This window comes from Rhinoraja longicauda, chromosome 14 (genome assembly GCF_053455715.1).
Source record: "Rhinoraja longicauda isolate Sanriku21f chromosome 14, sRhiLon1.1, whole genome shotgun sequence".
Lineage (NCBI taxonomy): Eukaryota > Metazoa > Chordata > Chondrichthyes > Rajiformes > Arhynchobatidae > Rhinoraja > Rhinoraja longicauda.
Genome location: NC_135966.1, coordinates 4934339 through 4953967, shown reverse-complemented (window position 1 = coordinate 4953967; position 19629 = coordinate 4934339). Strand labels below are relative to the sequence as shown.

General features: G+C 47.8%; 2 protein-coding genes across 3 annotated transcripts in view; one reads left to right on the top strand and one right to left on the bottom strand.

Moving 5' to 3' along the window:
• The window catches only part of LOC144600011 (cyclin-I-like), a 28297-nt gene that overhangs the window by 5155 nt on the left and 3513 nt on the right, over positions 1–19629 (top strand). Inside the window, exons 2-5 of the mRNA XM_078411326.1 lie at positions 3991–4143; positions 7412–7546; positions 15099–15173; positions 17409–17549. Coding sequence (XP_078267452.1) covers positions 4030–4143; positions 7412–7546; positions 15099–15173; positions 17409–17549 — 465 coding nt within the window. The 5' untranslated portion in view covers positions 3991–4029. The remainder of the gene's footprint in view (positions 1–3990; positions 4144–7411; positions 7547–15098; positions 15174–17408; positions 17550–19629) is intronic.
• The window catches only part of LOC144600009 (septin-8-B-like), a 47003-nt gene continuing 44575 nt past the window's right edge, over positions 17202–19629 (bottom strand). The window contains exon 9 of one of the 2 annotated variants that reach the window (XM_078411323.1): positions 17202–18747. In XM_078411323.1, the coding sequence (XP_078267449.1) occupies positions 18582–18747 (166 nt within the window). In that variant the 3' untranslated portion in view covers positions 17202–18581. The remainder of the gene's footprint in view (positions 18748–19629) is intronic. The other variant, XM_078411324.1, reaches the window with a different exon arrangement.

The window sequence follows — 19629 nt, the reverse complement described above, 5'->3', positions numbered from 1 at the left end:
TGGCTGGGCAAATGTAAAAATTGTCCCTAGTGGGTGTAGGATAGTGTTAATGTGCGGGGATCGCTGGGCGGTGCGGACCCGGTGGGCCGAAGGGCCTGTTTCTGCGCTGTATCTCTAAATCTAAAATCTAATGGGGGGGGGGGGGGAGATGGAATGGGTGGGAAAGGTCTTTGATTATGTTGGCTGTGTTCCCAATGTGTAGATTGTAGCTTCATTGGCCTCTGCAAATTGTGAACAGGTCGTCGATGGTCGGCATGGTCGGAAGGCCCTGCTGTATCTTCATAGGTTCATCAGTGATAGGAGCAGAATTAGGCCATTCGGCCCATCAAGTCTACTCCGCCATTCAATCATGGCTGATCTATCTCTCTCCCTCCTAATCCAATGCTCCTGCCTTCTCCCCGTAAGCCAATGAATTCCACAAATTAACTGCCCTCTAAAGAAATTCCTCCTCGTCTCCTTTCTAATAGTGTATCCTTTTATCCTGAGGCTGTGCCCTCTGGTCCTAGACTCTCCCACTAGAGGAAACATCCTCTCCACATTCATTTACCTTTCACTATTCAGTGATTTTCAATGAAATCCACCCAATTTATCCTTCTATACTCCAGTGAGCACAGGCCCAGAACCATCAAACTTCTAAACCCCGTCCTCCTGCCTTCTCCCCTTAACCCCGTGACACCCGTACTAATCATATGCTAAACCCGCATCTCAAAACTGAACCACATTTCCCAGCTGGCTACTCCTGCTGTGGTATCATGCTATCGATGAAGGTGGATGAGAATGGGTGGCCCTGGCTTTTCCTGTGACCAAAGGTAGACACAAAATAGACAATGGACAATAGACAATAGGTGCAGGAGTAGGCCATTCGGCTCTTCGAGCCAGCACCACCATTCAATGTGGTCATGGCTGATCATTCTCAATCAGTACCCCGTTCCTGCCTTCTCCCCATACCCCCTGACTCCGCTATCCTTAAGAGCTCTATCTAGCTCTCTCTTGAATGCATTCAGAGAACTGGCCTCCACTGCCTTCTGAGGCAGAGAATTCCACAGATTCACAACTCTCTGACTGAAAAAGTTTTTCCTCATCTCCGTTCTAAATGGCCTACCCCTTATTCTTAAACTGTGGCCCCTGGTTCTGGACTCCCCCAACATTGGGAACATGTTTCCTGCCTCTAACGTGTCCAACCCCTTAATAATCTTATACGTTTCGATAAGATCCCCTCTCATCCTTCTAAATTCCAGTGAATACAAGCTGGAGTAACTCAGCGGGACAGGCGGCATCTCGGGAGAGAAGGAACAGGTGACGTTTCGGTGGGGGGGGGGGGGGGGGAGAGACCCTGTTCCTGTGACCAGCCGGCCTCTGTGTCTACATCATCCCCTCAGGATTGCAAGGAATGCAGAAGCATGTTCAGTTGCGGAGAGCTGAGGAGATCTTTAAAAAGAAAGCAGGCCGGGGCGCCATCATTCCAGCTGCAACTCTCCGCACCCCAGAGAAGGGACCAGGACCTCCCTCTGAGCTCGTCTTTACCCATCGGATTTGCACAGAGCATTCCTAGCATTCCAGCGGTAGTTTAGAAAGTTTAAGGGTATCAATCCGTGCGATGAGCACGGGGGGCTTTATTCAAGAAACCACGACAGTATCCTTGACAATAGACAATAGGTGCAGGAGGAGGCCATTCGGCCCTTCGAGCCAGCACCGCCATTCAATGTGATCATGGCTGATCATCCACAATCGGTTCTACACGAGTGTCAGAATGAAAGGATAAATCAGTAGAAAGGTGATGAGGAGGAACTTCCTTAGTCAGAGGGTGGTTAATCTGGTGAATTCAGTGCCATAAACGGCTGTGGAGGCCAAGTCAATGGGTATTTTTAAGAGGGGAATTGACGGATTCTTAACTAGAACGTGTGTCAGACGTTATGGGGAGAAGGCAGGAGAATGGGGTTGGGAGGTGAAGGTAGATCAGCCACGATGGAATGATTAGAGATACAGCGCGGAAACAGGCCCTTCAGCCCACTGAATCCGTGCTGACCAGTCGACTAGCACTATCCTACACACACAAGGCACTATTTACAATTTCACCAGAGCCAATTAACCTACAAACCTGTAGTGTGGGAGGAAACTGGAGGTCCCGGGGAAAACCCACCTGTCACAGGAAGAACGTACAAACTCTGTACAGACAACACCCGTAGTCAGGATGGAACCCGTGTCTCCGGCGCTGTGAGGCAGCAACTCTACCGCTGAGTCACTGTGCCGCCCTTACCAGAATGATGATTCTCCTTCCTTTAATTAGAAACCTTGGCTGTGAATGATCAGAGCAATTGAAATATAATGGTTCATGTCTTGAAATTTCATTTTGATCGCATGGAGTACAGGCGACACTCTGGGACTGGCGTAAGGGGTATGTTCAGTTAACCCGAATGTAAGTCAGCTTTCATGCAAGTTGAAATCACCTTAAAACTAGGTCGCAGGTCCAGTGGATAGTCTTTCGTCAGAGGGAACAGGAAGCATGTACCAGAGATGGCAAGAGAGAACAAATGAAAGGAATGTGAAGGGAGTAAGTGGTGGAGATAATGTTACAATAGACAATAGGTGCAGGAGGAGGCCATTCGGCCCTTCGAGCCAGCACCGCCATTCAATGTGATCATGGCTGATCATTCTCAATCAGTACCCCGTTCCTGCCTTCTCCCCGTACCCCCTGACTCCGCTATCCATAAGAGCTCTATCTAGCTCTCTCTTGAATGCATTCAGAGAATTGGCCTCCACTGCCTTCTGAGGCAGAGAATTCCACAGATTCACAACTCTCTGACTGAAAAAGCTTTTCCTCGTCTCCGTTCTAAATGGCCTACCCCTTATTCTTAAACTGTGGCCCCTTGTTCTGGACTCCCCCAACATTGGGAACATGTTTCCTGCCTCCAACGTGTCCAACCCCTTAATAATCTTATACGTTTCGATAAGATCCCCTCTCATCCTTCGTTTAGCGTTACAGCGCGGAAACAGACCCTTCGGCCCGCCGAGTCCATGCCGACCAGCACTAGCGCTATCCCACACGCGCCTGGAACAATTTACAAATATACCAAGACAATTAACCTACAAACCTGTACATCTTTGGAGTGCGGGAGGAAACCGGAGAACTTGGAGAAAACCAACCAGGTCACGGGGTGAACGTACAAATTCAGAGTTACTCTGTTCCTTCTACCTTGTTGGGAAAAAAAATGATTTGGAGTACAATGGTTTAGTTTAGCTTAGAAATACAGCGCGGAAACAGGCCCTTCGGCCCACTGAGTCCGCGCCGACCAGCGATCCCCGCACACTAACACTACCCCACGCACACTCGGGACAATTTTACATTTACACCAAGCCAATTAACCTACATACCTGTACTTTGGAGTGTGGGAGGAAACCGGAGATCCCGGAGAAAACCCACACAGGTCTTCTGTTCTGTTGCTATTGAGGGCGTGCAGCGTAGGTTTACTAGGTTAATTCCCGGAATGGCGGGACTGTCGTATATTGAAAGACTGGAGCGACTAGGCTTGTATACACTGGAATTTAGAAGGATGAGAGGAGATCTTATCGAAACGTATAAGATTATTAAGGGGTTGGACACGTTCGAGGCAGGAAACATGTTCCCAATGTTGGGGGAGTCCAGAACCAGGGGCCACAGTTTAAGAATAAGGGGTAGGCCATTTAGAACTGAGATGAGGAAAAACTTTTTCAGTCAGAGAGTTGTAAATCTGTGGAATTCTCTGCCTCAAGGCAGTGGAGGCCAATTCTCTGAATGCATTCAAGAGAGAGCCAGATAGAGCTCTTAAGGATAGCGGAGTCAGGGGGTACGGGGAGAAAGCAGGAATGGGGTACTGATTGAGAATGATTAGCCATGATCACATTGAATGGCGGTGCTGGCTCGAAGGGCCGAATGGCCTCCTCCTGCACCTATTGTCTATTGAAACGTCTTGCTTGTACAGACTGTTTCTAACTAAAGCTCTCTGTTTCTAGGTACGTGCTCCGGGCAAGCTGGCCTGCTGTGTTGATGCCATGAAATGCCCTCGGCCACTGGATGGCCAGAAGCTGGCCTTCCTCCTTGACGTTGCCCTCTCTAAAGAGGCCCGACTGTGGAAAGTGCCCCTTATCGAGACCTACAGTAAGCAGGTAGCCTGTATTTTGCTCTATTCCGGCTCTACTCCTTCAGTCAAACTTCTTTAGAGTCATGTGTAAGAAGGAACTGCAGATGCTGGTTTAAACCGAAGATAGACACAAAATGCTGGAGTAACTCAGCGGGACAGGCGACATCTCTGGAGAGAAGGAATGGGTGAGGTTACGGGTCTGAAGAAGTGTCTCCACCTGAAACGTCACCCGTTCCTTCTCTCCAGAGATGCTGCCTTTCCCACTGAGTTACTCCAGCTTTCTGTGTCTATCTTCCTTTAGAGTCATAGAGTGATACAGTGCAGAAACAGGCCCTTCGGCCCAACTTGCCCACACCGGCCGACATGTCCTACATATACTAGCCCCACCTGCCTGTGTTTGGCCCATATCCCTCCAAACCTGTCCTATCCATGTACCTGTCTAACTTTTTCTTAAACGATGGGATAGTCCCAGCCTCAACTACCTCCTCTGGCAGCTCGTTCCATTCACCCAATATCCTTTGTGTGAAAAAGTTACCCCTGAGATTCCTATTATATCTTTCCCCCCTCACCTTAAACCTGTACCCTCTGCTGTTTGATTCCCACACCCTGAGTAAAAGAGTAGGAAGAAAACTGCAGATGCTGGCTTAAATCGAAGGTAGACACAAAATGCTGGAGTAACTCAGCGGGTCAGGCAGCATCTCGGGAGAGAAGGAATGGGTGACGTTTCGGGTCGGGACCCTTCAGACTGAAGAAGGATCTCGACCCGAAACGTCACCCATTCCTTCTCTCCTGAGATGCTGCCTGACCCGCTGAGTTACTCCAGCATTTTGTGTCTAGCTCTGAGTGAAAGACTCCCGAGCATTCACCCTCACTTTTCCCCTCACGATTTTATACTCTGTATGATCATTCCTCACCCTCCTGCGTTCCAAGGAATAAAGTCCTAACCTGGTCAACCTCTCCCTATAGCTCGGGCCCCTCAAGTCCTGCTGACGTAATGTTACAAAGCTGTAAAACCATGTTCTGCTCGCTAATGTTTTTCTCTCTGCTGTACTTGTGCGTGGCTTGACTGTACGCATGTGTAGTATGAGGCGGTCTGATAGGATAAGACAGAAACAAAAGCTTGTGACTGTGTCTCGGTACACGTGACAATAATGTCGCAGGGCTGCACGGTGGCGCAGCGGTAGAGTTGCTGCTTTACAGCGAATGCAGCGATGGAGACTCAGGTTCGATCCTGACTACGGGCGCCGTCTGTACGGAGTTTGTACGTTCTCCCCGTGACCTGCGTGGGTTTTCTCCGAGATCTTTCGGTTTCCTCCCACACTCCAAAGACGTGCAGGTTTGTAGGTTAATTGGCTGGGCAAATGTAAAAATTGTCCCTAGTGGGTGTAGGATAGTGTTAGTGTGCGGGGATCGCTGGGCGGCGCGGGCCCGGTGGGCCGAAGGGCCTGTTTCTGCGCTGTATCTCTAAAACTAAATCTAAAATCTTAATCTAACTAATCATAGACCAGGGTCAACATCTGGATTTAAAAGCTCTGGTGTTTCTCCGTTTTAAAGTGAGCTTTTTGATCTGTCATCTGATTTCAACCACGTGCACGGTTTTCAACAGGATGTTAATTATCAGCAGAATTGTACTTGCCATTTCCGACATCTAAGGAAGGAAATGAGATGAGAGGGAAACTATTAGACAATAGACAAGAGACAATAGGTGCAGGAGGAGGCCATTCGGCCCTTCGAGCCAGCACCGCCATTCAATGTGATCATGGCTGATCATTCTCAATCAGTACCCTGTTCCTGCCTTCTCCCCATACCCCCTGACTCCACTATCCTTAAGAGCTCTATCCAGCTCTCTCTTGAATGCATTCAGAGAATTGGCCTCCACTGCCTTCTGAGGCAGAGAATTCCACAGATTCACAACTCTCTGACTGAAAAAGTTGTCCCTCATCTCAGTTCTAAATGGCCTACCCCTTATTCTTAAACTGTGGCCCCCTTGTTCTGGACTCCCCCAACATTGGGAACATGTTTCCTGCCTCTAATGTGTCCAACCCCTTAATAATCTTATACGTTTCGATAAGATCTCCTCTCATCCTTCTAAATTCAAGTGTATACAAGCCTAGTCGCTCCAGTCTTTCAACATATGACAGTCCCGCCATACCGGGAATGAACCTAGTAAACCTACGCTGCACGCCCTCAATAGCAAGAAGGCGATATTAGCGCTGGAAGGAACACAGAGTCTTGGTCTTGGAGGGGAGGACGCTCCTCAAACTGCGGAGCATCCTAGACAATACAGCTCACCCCCTCCATGGCCCGCTGGTCAACCTGAGGAACACCTTCAGTAACAGACTGGTCCCACCAAGATGCAGCACAGAACGCCACAGGAGATCCTTCTTCCCTGTGGCTATCAAACTGGACAACTCCTCCCCCTTCTGTCGTGGGGTGAACTGAGACTGACCCCCTCCCCGCTCCCCAATCTTTACACATCCCCCAATCCTGGATTTTCCAATCATCACTTTAATTTCATGTTTCATGCATATTGTTGTGTTTTTACGGCTGTTGTCAGTTCAATTTTCCTCCTGGGATAAATAAAGTTCTAGCGTATTGTATCGTATTGAGTGCTGGAGTAACTCAGCGGGTCAGGCAGCATCTCCGGAGAACGTGGATAGGTGACGTTTCGTGCCGGGACCTTCAGTCAGTCTGAAGAAGGGGCCTCGCCCAAAACGTCACATGGATCGTTCATCAATTCACGTTCATAAGTGGTAGGAGCAGAATTAGTCCATTCGGCCCATCGAGTCTACACCACCATTCAATCATGGCTGATCTATCTCTCCCTCCTAACCCCATTCTCCTGCCTTCTCCCCATAACCCCTGACACCCGTACTAATCAAGAATCTGTCTATCTCTGCCTTATAAATATCCACTGACTTGGCCTCCACAGCCGTCTGTGGCAATGAATCCCACAGATTCACCATCCTGTGGTACTAAACAAGGGTTCCAATCGGAAATGTCACCTATCTGTGTTCTCTGTTTGGATAGCACTCAAAACAAAGCAAGGCTTTTGTACGTCAGTACACATGACAATAATAAACCTGGACCTGCTCCATGAAATCAGGACGTTATAAGCAGTCTGAAGGTCCCGACCCAAAACGTCAACCATCTACTTTCTCCAGAAATGCTGCCATTGAGTTACTCCATGAGTTACTCCAGTCTTTTTTTAAATAGAAGTTCGTGCTTTCTTGAAAGATTTTTCTCTGTACGTTGGGTTTTGCGTTTTGATATCCTTTTATTTTTTTAAACAGGATGCAACTATTAACCCACTTCAGCGGGAGAACGTGGTGTTGTGGCTCAGGGACTTGTGCTCAAAGTTTGGTTACTACCCAGAAACATTCTTCATTGCCGTCAGTATTGTTGACCGCCTTCTGACATCTGTCAAGGTAAGATTCCCGTCACAGAAAGGAAGCGTGCAGGTACAGCAGGCAGTGAAGAAAGCCAATGGAATGTTGGCCTTCATAACAAGAGGAGTTGAGTATAGGAGCAGAGAGGTCCTTCTGCAGTTGTACAGGGCCCTAGTGAGACCGCACCTGGAGTACTGTGTGCAGTTTTGGTCTCCAAATTTGAGGAAGGATATTCTTGCTATTGAGGGCGTGCAGCGTAGGTCTACTAGGTTAATTCCCGGAATGGCGGGACTGTCATATGTTGAAAGACTGGAGCGACTAGGCTTGTATACACTGGAATTTAGAAGGATGAGAGGAGATCCCTCTAAACCAATCCTATCCCATGTACCTGTCTAACTGTTTCTTAAACGTTGTGATAGTCCCAGCCTCAACTACCTCCTCCAGCAGCTTGTCCACACACCCACCACCCTTTGTAGGTTCCTATTAAATCTCTACCCCCTCACCTTAAACCTATGCAAAGAGGAGCAAAGAGTACCTTCTGCAGTTGTACAGGGCTCTAGTGAGACCACACCTGGAGTACTGTGTGCAGTTTTGGTCTCCAAATTTGAGGAAGGATATTCTTTCTATTGAGTGCGTGCAACGTAGGTTTACTAGGTTATTTCCCGGAATGGCGGGACAGTCGTATGTTGAAAGACTGGAGCGACTAGGCTTGATACACTGGAATTTAGAAGGATGAGAGGAGATCTTATCGAAACATATAAGATTATTAAGGGGTTGGACACGTTAGAGGCAGGAAACATGTCCCCGATGTTGGGGGAGTCCAGAACAAGGGGCCACAGTTTAAGAATAAGGGGTAGGCCATTTAGAACAGAGATGAGGAAAAACTTTTTCAGTCAGAGAGTTGTGAATCTGTGGAATTCTCTGCCTCAGAAGGCAGTGGAGGCCAATTCTCTGAATGCATTCAAGAGAGAGCGAGATAGAGCTCTTAAGGATAGCGGATTCAGGGGGTATGGGGAGAAGGCAGGAATGGGGTACTGATTGAAAATGATCAGCCATGATCACATTGAAATGGTGCTGCTGGCTCGAAAGGCCGAATGGCCTGCTCCTGCACCTATTGTCTATTGTCCTCTGGTTCTCGATTCCCCTACTCTGGGCAAAATACTTTTTTGCGTCCACCCAACCTATTCCTCTCCTGATTTTGTACATCTCTATAAGATCAACCCCCCATTCTCCTGTGCTCCAAGGCATAGAGTTCCAGTCTGCACAGCCTCTCCCTTTAGCTCAGGCCCTGAATCCTGGCAACTTCCTCATAAATCCTCTCTGCGCCCTTATCAGCTCGACAATATCTTTACTATAACACGGTCACCAACATTGAACACAATACTTTAAATGCGGCCTCACCAACGTCTTGTACAACTGCAACATGACATCCAACTTCCAATTCCAAACTTCTATACTCAATATGTGTAGGAAGGAACTGCAGATGCTGGTTTAAACCAAAGGTAGACACAAAGGTGTACTGCTCCTTGCTGTTTTGTATGTATTTGTTCGTTTGTGTTGTCCGCGGAAATCCCACAAAGATCACTTTATCCTTGTTGTTTTGATGTGTTTATGCTTTATTCTTAATTGTTAACTGTATGTTTGTGTTGTCATTTGTGAGTGGAGCACCAAGGCACATTCCTTGTATGTGCACATACTTGGCCAATAAACTTATTCATTCATTCATTCATTCATTCATTCATTCATTCAAAAAGCTGGAGTAACTCGTATACTTGTTCGAGTACTGCCACTTGCCACTTGCATACACTGGAATTTAGAAGGATGAGAGGAGATCTTATCGAAACGTATAAGATTATTAAGGGGTTGGACACGTTAGAGGCAGGAAACATGTTCCCAATGTTGGGGGAGTCCAGAACAAGGGGCCACAGTTTAAGAATAAGGGGTAGGCCATTTAGAATTGAGATGAGGAAAAACTTTTTCAGTCAGAGAGTTGTGAATCTGTGGAATTCTCTAACTCAGAAGGCAGTGGAGGCCAATTCTCTGAATGCATTCAAGAGCGAGCTGGATAGAGCTCTTAAGGATAGCGGAGTCAGGGGGTATGGGGAGAAGGCAGGAACGGGGTACTGATTGAAAATGATCAGCCATGGTCACATTGAATGGCGGTGCTGGCTCGAAGGGCCGAATGGCCTACTCCTGCACCTATTGTCTATTGTCTAACTCAGCGGGTCAGGCAGCATCCCTGGAGAGAAGGAATGGGTGACGTTTCGGATAACCTAGTAAACCTACGCTGCACGCACTCAATAGCAAGAATATCCTTCCTCAAATTTGGAGACCAAAACTGCACACAGTACTCCAGGTGTGGTCTCACTAGAGCCCTGTACAACTGCAGAAGGTACTCTTTGCTCCTCTTTGCATAGGTTTAAGGTGAGGGGGTAGAGATTTAATAGGAACCTACAAAGGGTGGTGGGTGTGTGGACAAGCTGCTGGAGGAGGTAGTTGAGGCTGGGACTATCACAACGTTTAAGAAACAGTTAGACAGGTACATGGGATAGGATTGGTTTAGAGGGATATGGACCAAACGCAGGCAGGTGGGTCTAGTGTGGATGGGACATGTTGGCCGGTGTGGGCAAGTTTATCCAAAGAGCTTGTTTCCACTCTGTATGACTCTATGATTTCCTTTTTATCTTTTTACTTCAATGAAAATGTACTTAACATTTAAAACACATTTAGGCAGGTATATGGATAAGAAAGGTTTAAAGAAATATTGACCTAATGTGGGAAATGAGGACAAGCTTAGATGGCATTTTGGTTGGAACAGATGATCATGGCTGAAGGGCCTGTTTCTGTGCTGTATGACTCTGTGGCTTTAAATTATCCACAACTAACTCCTTCATGTTAACAGTGTTTGAACTGCTAATACTCCTTTTATGCTCATCCCAATTAAAGTACCATCCCCTGTGAATTTTGGATTAGATTGCCAACTGGGTTGTCAAAACAATCACTTCTAAACTTAGAATATAGAAACAAGGAACTGGGGATGTCTGTTTACACAAAAGGACACAGAATGCTGGGGAACGGGTTAGGCAGCATCTTAGGCAGTCTCCTCGAGATACAGCGCAGAAACAGGCCCTTCAGCCCACCGAGTCCTCACCGACCAGTGATCCCCACAGATTAACACTATCCTACGCACACCAGGGACAAATTTTTTACATTTATTCATTTATACCAAGCCAATTAACCTACAAACCTGTACGTCTTTGGAGTGCGGGAGGGAACCGAAGATCTCGGACAAATCCCACGCAGGTCACAGGGAGAATGTGCAAACTCCGTACAGACAGCACCCGTAGGCGGGATCGAACCTGGGTCTCTGGCGCTGTAAGGCAGCAACTCTACCGCTGCGCCACTGTGCCACCCAGTTAAGAACATTACACAGAAGGACACTGGCCTTTGTTCAACCTTCTGTTTATTAAACCCCCCCCCTTCCCTGTGCCCACCTATTACCTGCCATGCTTTATTCTGCATCTCATCTCCTTCCCCCCCCACCCCCCAAACCACCAACAATCAGTCTCCAGAGATGCTGCCCGACCCGCTGAGTTACTCCAGCACTCTGTGAAATGTCACCTATCCATGTTCCCCAGAGACGCTGCCTGACCCGCTGAGTTACTCCAGCACTCTGTGAAATGTCATCTATCCATATCATATATCATATCATATATATACAGCCGGAAACAGGCCTTTTCGGCCCTCCAAGTCCGTGCCGCCCAGCGATCCCCGCACACTAACACTATCCTACACCCACTAGGGACAATTTTTACATTTACCCAGCCAATTAACCTACATACCTGTACGTCTTTGGAGTGTGGGAGGAAACCGAAGATCTCGGAGAAAACCCACGCAGGTCACGGGGAGAACGTACAAACTCCTTACAGTGCAGCAACCGTAGTCAGGATCGAACCTGAGTCTCCGGCGCTGCATTCGCTGTAAAGCAGCAACTCTACCGCTGCGCTACCGTGCCGCCATGTTCTCCAGAGATGCTGCTTGACCCGCTGAGTTACTCCAGCACTTTGTGTCCATTTGCTTCTAAACTCTCAGTGTCTTGACAGGGTTAGAATGGTTGCCATGGGTGTTATTGCAGATCCAATTATACTTTGGCTCAGTGGTGATCTTTAACACTTTGGCAAGGAAATTTGGCAAATGTCCAAATGAGGAAGCTCTCTAGAGCTCCGCCCAGTGGCCTGGTTCAGAACTCCATGACTAACGCTGAAATACTTAACATGCTTGACTTTTAATAACTTTCTCTTTAATATATAAGTAATGGAAAGACTATGAGCTGAGATTGGAATATTTTCGTATTTGAGCATAAGATGCATCAGTCATTCACAACTGTGACATCCTGCCTAGTTTGCAGTATTAAGCGCAATAGTTTAGTTGAGTTTAGCTTAGAGTCACGTGTACCGAGGTACAGTGAAAAGTTTCTTGTTGCGTGCTATCGAGTCTGCGAAAAGACTATACACGGTTACAATCACACAGTGCGCAGATATAGGATCAATTCAATAACAGACACAGAATGCTGGAGTAACTCAGCAGGACAGGTAGCATCTATGGAGAAAAGGAATTGGTGACGATTTGGGTCGAGATCTTTCTTCAGAGGCCTTCTTGTCCCCCATTGCAAGACATTGTGTGGTCGCAACAATACTGACTGACTAGTTTGGGTCAATAAGATAGACACAAAATGCTGGAGTAACTCAGCGGGACAGGCAGCATCTCTGGAGAGAAGGAATGGGAGATTCTGCCTGTCCCGCTGAGTTACTCCAGCATTTTGTGTCCATCTTCGGTTTAAACCAACATCTGCAGTTCGTTCCTACACATGAATGGCATACGTTTAGTGCAAGGGAAAGCCTGATTAAAGATAGTTCAATAATCTCCAATGGGGTAGATGGGAGGTCAGGACAATAGACAATAGATGCAGGAGGAGGCCATTCGGCCCTTCGAGCCAGCACCGCCATTCAATGTGATCATGGCTGATCATTCTCAATCAGTACCCCGTTCCTGCCTTCTCCCCATGCCCCCTGACTCCGCTATCCTTAAGAGCTCTATCTAGCTCTCTCTTGAATGCATTCAGAGAATTGGCCTCCACTGCCTTCTGAGGCAGAGAATTCCACAGATTCACAACTCTGACTGAAAAAGTTTTTCCTCATCTCAGTTCTAAATGGCCTACCCCTTATTCTTAAACTGTGGCCCCTTGTTCTGGACACCCCCAACATTGGGAACATGTTTCCTGCCTCTAACGTGTCCAACCCCTTAATAATCTTATACGTTTCGATAAGATCTCCTCTCATCCTTCTAAATTCCAGTGTATACAAGCCTAGTCGATCCAGTCTTTCAACATACGACAGTCCCGCCATTCCGGGAATTAACCTAGTAAACCTACACTGCACGCCCTCTGCACTTTAGCTGGTGTGAAGCTGGATCAGTTGCCTGATAACAGCTAATGGGAATTAATCTCAGTCTCGGGGGAATTGGGGGACCTGGATCACCTGCGAGCAGATGAGAGCAGTTCATGGCAGCACAGATATTGTGGGCCGAAGGGCCTGTTCCTGTGCTTTAGTCAACTTTATTATTGTCATGCGTACTGAGGTACAGTGAAAAGCTGTGCTGTACAGTTCTGTGTTGTACAGTTTAATTGATTTAAGATTTTCCAGCCATCTCCAGATTTTACCCTTATAATTTTAGGTAAATATATTATTGCCAGCGTAGCCAAGGCAGACATCATTTCGAACAGTGAGTTACATAAATTTAAGATCAAAATAATGAGTGAACTGGTCACCACTGGTGTGCAGATCTCTCAGTTCCCAACCTGAGAACACCTTCTTCCCCTCTGAGATCAGGTATCTGCAGTCCGTCCCTTAGTCGGGTACTGTTCATTCACCTCTGACCAGAGTGCACCCCGACCTCTCCCTCTTCTCCCCTCTCCCATCAGGCAAGAGGTACAGAAGTGTGAAAACGCACACCTCCAGATTCAGGGACAGTTTCTTCCCAGCTGTTATCAGGCAACTGAACCATCCCACCACAACCAGAGAGCAGTGCTGAACTACTATCTACCCCATTGGTGACCCTCGGACTATCCTTGATCGGACTTTACTGGAAACATGTTCCCAATGTTGGGGAAGTCCAGAACAAGGGGCCACAGTTTAAGAATAAGGGGTAGGCCATTTAGAACTGAGATGAGGAAAAACTTTTTCAGTTAGAGAGTTGTGAATCTGTGGAATTCTCTGCCTCAGAAGGCAGTGGAGGCCAATTCTCTGAATGTATTCAAGAGAGAGCTAGATAGAGCTCTTAAGGATAGTGGAGTCAGGGGGTATGGGGAGAAGGCAGGAACGGGGTACTGATTGAGAATGATCAGCCATGATCACATTGAATGGCGATGCAGGCTCGAAGGGCCGAATGGCCTCCTCCTGCACCTATTGTCTATTGTCTTTACCTTGCACTAAACATTATTCCCTTTGCATGTATCTCTACACTGTAAATAGATCGAATGTAATCATGTATTGTCTTTCTGCTGGCTGGATAGTACAAAAACAAAAGCTTTTCACTGTACCTCGGTACACGTGACAATAAACTAAACTGACTCTACCCCATTGCGGACATTGGACTTTGTCTGTGGAAGTGATGAGCTACAATGCTGACACAAATTGCTGGAGTAACTCAACGGGTCAGGCAGCATCATAGGAGAGAAGGAATGGGTGACGTTTCGGGTCGAGACCCTTCTTCAGACTGATGGTCTCGACCCGAAACGTCACCCATTCCTTCTCTCACGAGATGCTGCCTGACCCGCTGAGTTACTCCAGCATTTTGTGTCGACCTTCAATTTGAACCAGCATCTGCACAGTGTATTTTCCTACACAAAGCTACAATGCCGAGAACGATATTCTGCACTCTTTATCTTCTGCCTTTTGCTCTACCTATTGTGTGTGAGTTTGGCTGGATTCAGTCTGAAGAAGGGTCTCGACCCGAAACGTCACCCATTCCTTCTCTCCCGAGATGCTGCCTGACCTGCTGAGTTACTCCAGCATTTTGTGAATAAATACCTTCGATTTGTACCAGCATCTGCAGTTATTTTCTTATACTACTTTGGCTGGATTGTATCTGATTTGATTGAATCGCATGCAAAACGAAGCTTGTCCCTCTACCTCTAGCACACGTGACAATAATAAACCTAACCGATCTTATGTACGACGTTTAGGACTGAGACGAGAAGATATTTTCTTCACTCAGAGTTGTGAACCTATGAAATAGATTACCAGACAAAAGCTTTCATTGTGTGCGGAGGGAGCTAGGATATATCCCCAACACACAGAATCAGCATCAGCCACTGAACCATGGGACTGCTTCAATGGAGTAGATTATTCCTAAGTTTTTAACGTTGATTTATTTTTTATTAAAAATTATTAATTATTTTCTATGTTGCTTTATTATTTCTATTAACTGACAATTTCTTTATTTGCATCAGAATCTTCAGTAAATGAAAAAAAAAATGGTGCTGTTCTTTATTGAGTTATTATATCGACCTTTAAACATGTCATTTGTGCAGGCACAACCAAAGTATCTTCGTTGCATTGCCATTTCCAGCTTGTTCATCGCAGTAAAGATCAACGAGGAAGATGAGGTTCGTTTCATTGTTGTTTTGTCCTTGTTGTTATTGATAAGCTGTTGGAAGGTTGAACGATCAGCCTTTAGTGAATGATCAGCCATGATCACATTAAGTGGCGGTGCTGGCTCGAGGGGCCGAATGGCCTGCTCCCGCACCTGTTGTCTATTGGTTTGCCATCTCATGCCGTTGTAAAATGCCCCAATTGTACAGTGTCCCCTCACACAATTGATTGATTGATATTTTGTTATCATGTGTGGCATGTCGGCTCGGCACGGCCGCGTAGCGGTAGAGTTCCCGCCTCACGCTACCCTAGTCCCACTTGTCTGCGCTTGGTCCATATCCCTCCAAACCTGTCCTATCCATGTACCTGTCCAAGTCAAGTCAAGTCAACTTTATTTGTCACATACATACACCAGGAGGGGGCGTGGCTGCGTTCTCCAGCTGCGGCTCACCGGCAGCCTCTGTCTTTTTTTGTTTTTTGTCTTTATTATCGTTTAAATGTACGTTTTGATTTATTTTTAACTCTGTATATGTGGGGGGGGGGAAACCTTTTTTTCCAATCTCCTCCTCAACCGAGATGCGACCTTTACCGTGTTGTATCTCCGTTCGCGCTACGGCCTAACACCGTGGAGTCGGCGGCCTCCAGCTGGGATCGACCTTGAAGACTCCGGTCACAGGGCCTGGACTTACCATCTCGGAGGCTTTGGCCGTGGGCCCTGCAGACCGCAAAATCGGGAGTTCGCAGGTCCCTGGCTGGCGACCGGCTTTCGGGAGCTTCAGCCCTAGCAGCTTCGACCACCCCGAGAGCGAGGTTTGATCGACCTGCTCGCAGGCCCTTCATCGCCCTGCGTGGCCCGGCCGCGGCACTTTCCATCGCCCGGTGGGGGCTCAGGACCTTCATCGGCCTGCTCGGCTCGGCCCTGGGACTTCCCATCGCCCGGTGGGGGCTTCAAAAGTCGGGAGCCTCGATCGCCTCGAGGCACCACGGGAAAAGAATGAGGAGATAAGAATTTTCTTTGCCTTCCATCAGTGAGGGTGTGCCTGGAGCAATCACTGTGATGGCTGTTTGTGTTAAAATTGTAATTGTGTGTCTTGTGTTCTTTATTGTCTACTGCCGGACCCTGACGTGAGAGAGAGGACGCTGGCGCTATTTGATCGCCGCTTCTTCGTCAGGATAGTTCGTCTGTTTGTTTTTATGTCATGACTGTTTTTGTAAAGCGTCTTTGAGCATCTGGAAAAGCGCTGTAAAAAATAAATGTTTATTATTATTATTATTATAAGATGTGCAGTGAAATGAAGGTGGCAACGCCTGCGGATTGTTCTGAACTACAAAACAGAATAGAATTTATTTTTAGACACAAAAAATAAATTAATACAGTAAATTAAATTAGCCCCTGGTGATATGAGAGTTAACAGTCCTGATGGCCTGTGGGAAGAAACTCTTTCTTAAATGATGGGATAGTCCCAGCCTCAAACTACCTCCTCTGGCAGCTTGTTCCATACACCCACCACCCTTTGTGTGAAAAAGTTACCCCTCGGATTCCTATTAAATCTTTTCCCCTTCACCTTGAACCAATGTCCTCTGGTCCTCGATTCCCCAACTCTGGGTAAAAGACTCTGTGCATCTACCCGATCTATTCCTCCCATGATTTTGTACACCTCTATAAGATCTCCCCTCATTGTACATTATCCATGATTTAATTGTAACCCGAGGGGTCACTTTTATTTTCACACAAAGGGTGGTGGGTGTATGGAACGAGCTGCCGGAGGAGGTAGTTGAGGTAGGGACTATCCCAACATTTAGACAAGTACATGGATAGGACAGGTTTAGAGGGACGTGGGCCAAAAGTCGACAGGTGGCTCCAGGGCCCTGTTGGTCGGCGTGGGCAGGTTTGGCCAAAGGACCTGTTTCCACAATGCCTGCACTCTAAAGTGATTTGCTGTACCTCAGCACACGTGACAATTGTAAGCCTAATAAACAAGTTTTGCACATTCACCACATCTTTAAAACTTTACTGAACATAAGAAGATTTACAAAAGACAAACATTGGCACTTATTTATTGTGTAGGAAGGAACTGCAGATGCTGGTTTACACCGAAGATAAGACACAAAATGCTGGAGGAGCTCAAGAGGGTCAGGCAGCATCTCTGGAGAGAAGGAATGGGTGACTTTTCGGGTCGGGACCCTTCTTCAGTCTGAGAGAAGGAACTGCAGGCGCTGGTTGAACTTATTTATCAATTGTTTTACAGGTCACACTGCTAGTGAAGGACCTCGTGGTGAAGAGTTCCAGCGGTTGTACGAGCAGTGAGGTGGTGAGGATGGAAAAGATCATTCTCGATAAGCTGCAGTGGAACCTCTACTCAGCGACAGCGGTCGACTTCTTGAACATCGTAAGCATTCGACAGTCCGTGTTGTCTGGTCGTGATTGTGGCACGTTTGGACCGAGAGACGTTGAGACCGAGACAGGGGGGGACACCGACGTTTCTAAATCAGACTTCCTGCACCTCGGCACTTCTGCCTCATGAACCCGTGAAGCTGACGCGACTGCAACATGGACACTGGTTTCTACGGACATTTAGCACGTGGGCACGGTGGACGGTTCACCACGACTTGCAGCTGCAAACTCATGCGGTGGCCGTTCGTTGAGGGTCTGAGGAGGCACTGGGAAGGAGGGGTCGGGGCGTGACTCGTGCACTGGACAGTTTAACACAGCGACGACGGCTACATTGGAAACTGCATGGCTCTGTGATCACGGGTACATTTTACCCATCGCATCTTTTTGTTTTTGGACACCTGGATCGGGTCGTTTCTAATGATTCAGTCGAGTCTGTTGTCATGTGTACCGAGGTACAGTGATCGAAGGGGCACCTGTTGGAACCTCCACTATCTACCTTTTCCTTTCTGCCATTCAGCGTGCCAACCAACGTCTCCTGCAAGGCCACAACCTTGCATTTGCGGCGTCTCTCTTCATTGCCGCTCTCTAGCCTTCGTGAGCGACACTACTCCACCGACCCTTCAGGCTTGGTCTCCGCTCCAACTCCGGCTTTAGCGCCATCTCATGGAAGGTCCCGGGACCTCTAATTGTACGTCCCGTCCCGTCATCCGTTACGACCCCTTCTCACGTTGGATACTGGAGGTTCCCGTTTTGCATTGGTAGGCGGAGGACTCAAATCTCCACAGGTTGGTCTCGAGACAGACCACAGCCGTCGTCTGGTCGAGGTCTGGTCGAGGTCCTCCGCCCTCAAGGGATACTTGGGTTAGATTTGTCTTGCAGGTGCCGGGGGTTGGCGGGTGGGGGGGGGTACATGACAAACTCGGGCTGTTTGTGTTGGTGCCCTGGGACTAACCTAAACCTTGGTTTCCATTGTCCAGTTCCACGCCATGGTGATGTCCGTCCGGCCCCATCTCCTTGACCGCTGGCCTCAGATGAAGCCCTCCCTCCACGCCGCATTCTTGACCAGGCAGCTGCAGCACTGCACGGCCTGCCACCAGTTGCTGCAGTTCAGCGGCTCCACGCTGGCCTTGGCCATCATCAGCTTGGAGGTGGGGAGGCTGACCCCCGACTGGTTCACTGTCATCTCTGACCTGCTGGAGAGAACACAGGTAGGAACCGCTCGCCACAACATCCGCGCAAAGTCACGCACCGAGTGGCGGAGGGTCGGGCAGCTTCTGAGGAGGGGGGGGGGGGGAATGAACGGGTGACGTTCAGGGACAACAGACAATAGGTGCAGGAGGAGGCCATTCAGCCCTTCGAGCCAGCACCGCCATTCCCAATCAGTACCCCATTCCTGCTTTCTCCCCATATCCCTTGATTCCGTTAGCCCTGAGAGTTATACATAACTCTCTTGAGACCCTTCCTCAGTCTTCTTCAATAGACAATAGACAATAGGTGCATGAGGAGGCCATTCGGCCCTTCGAGCCATCCTCGCCATTCAATGTGATCATGGCTGATCATTCTCAATCAGTACCCCGTTCCTGCCTTCTCCCCATACCCCCTGACTCCGCTATCCTTAAGAGCTCTATCTAGCTCTCTCTTGAATGCATTCAGCGAATTGGCCCCCACTGCCTTCTGAGGCAGAGAATTCCACAGATTCACAACTCTCTGACTGAAAAAGTTTTTCCTCATCTCCGTTCTAAATGGCCTACCCCTTATTCTTAAACTGTGGCCCCTTGTTCTGGACTCCCCCAACATTGGGAACATGTTTCCTGCCTCTAACGTGTCCAACCCCTTAATAATCTTATACGTTTCGATAAGGTCTCCTCTCATCCTTCTAAATTCAAGTGTATACAAGCCTAGTCGCTCCAGTCTTTCAACATATGACAGTCCCGTCATTCCAGTACCACTTCAGACCAGCAGGTACAAGGGCAGCTTGTGGTTGACTGGCCAATGTGAAGCTCCATTTCACAATCCTGCAAAAAAACAGCTCTGTGTATACACTCTAACATTAATACATTGAAATTCAGTGAAGC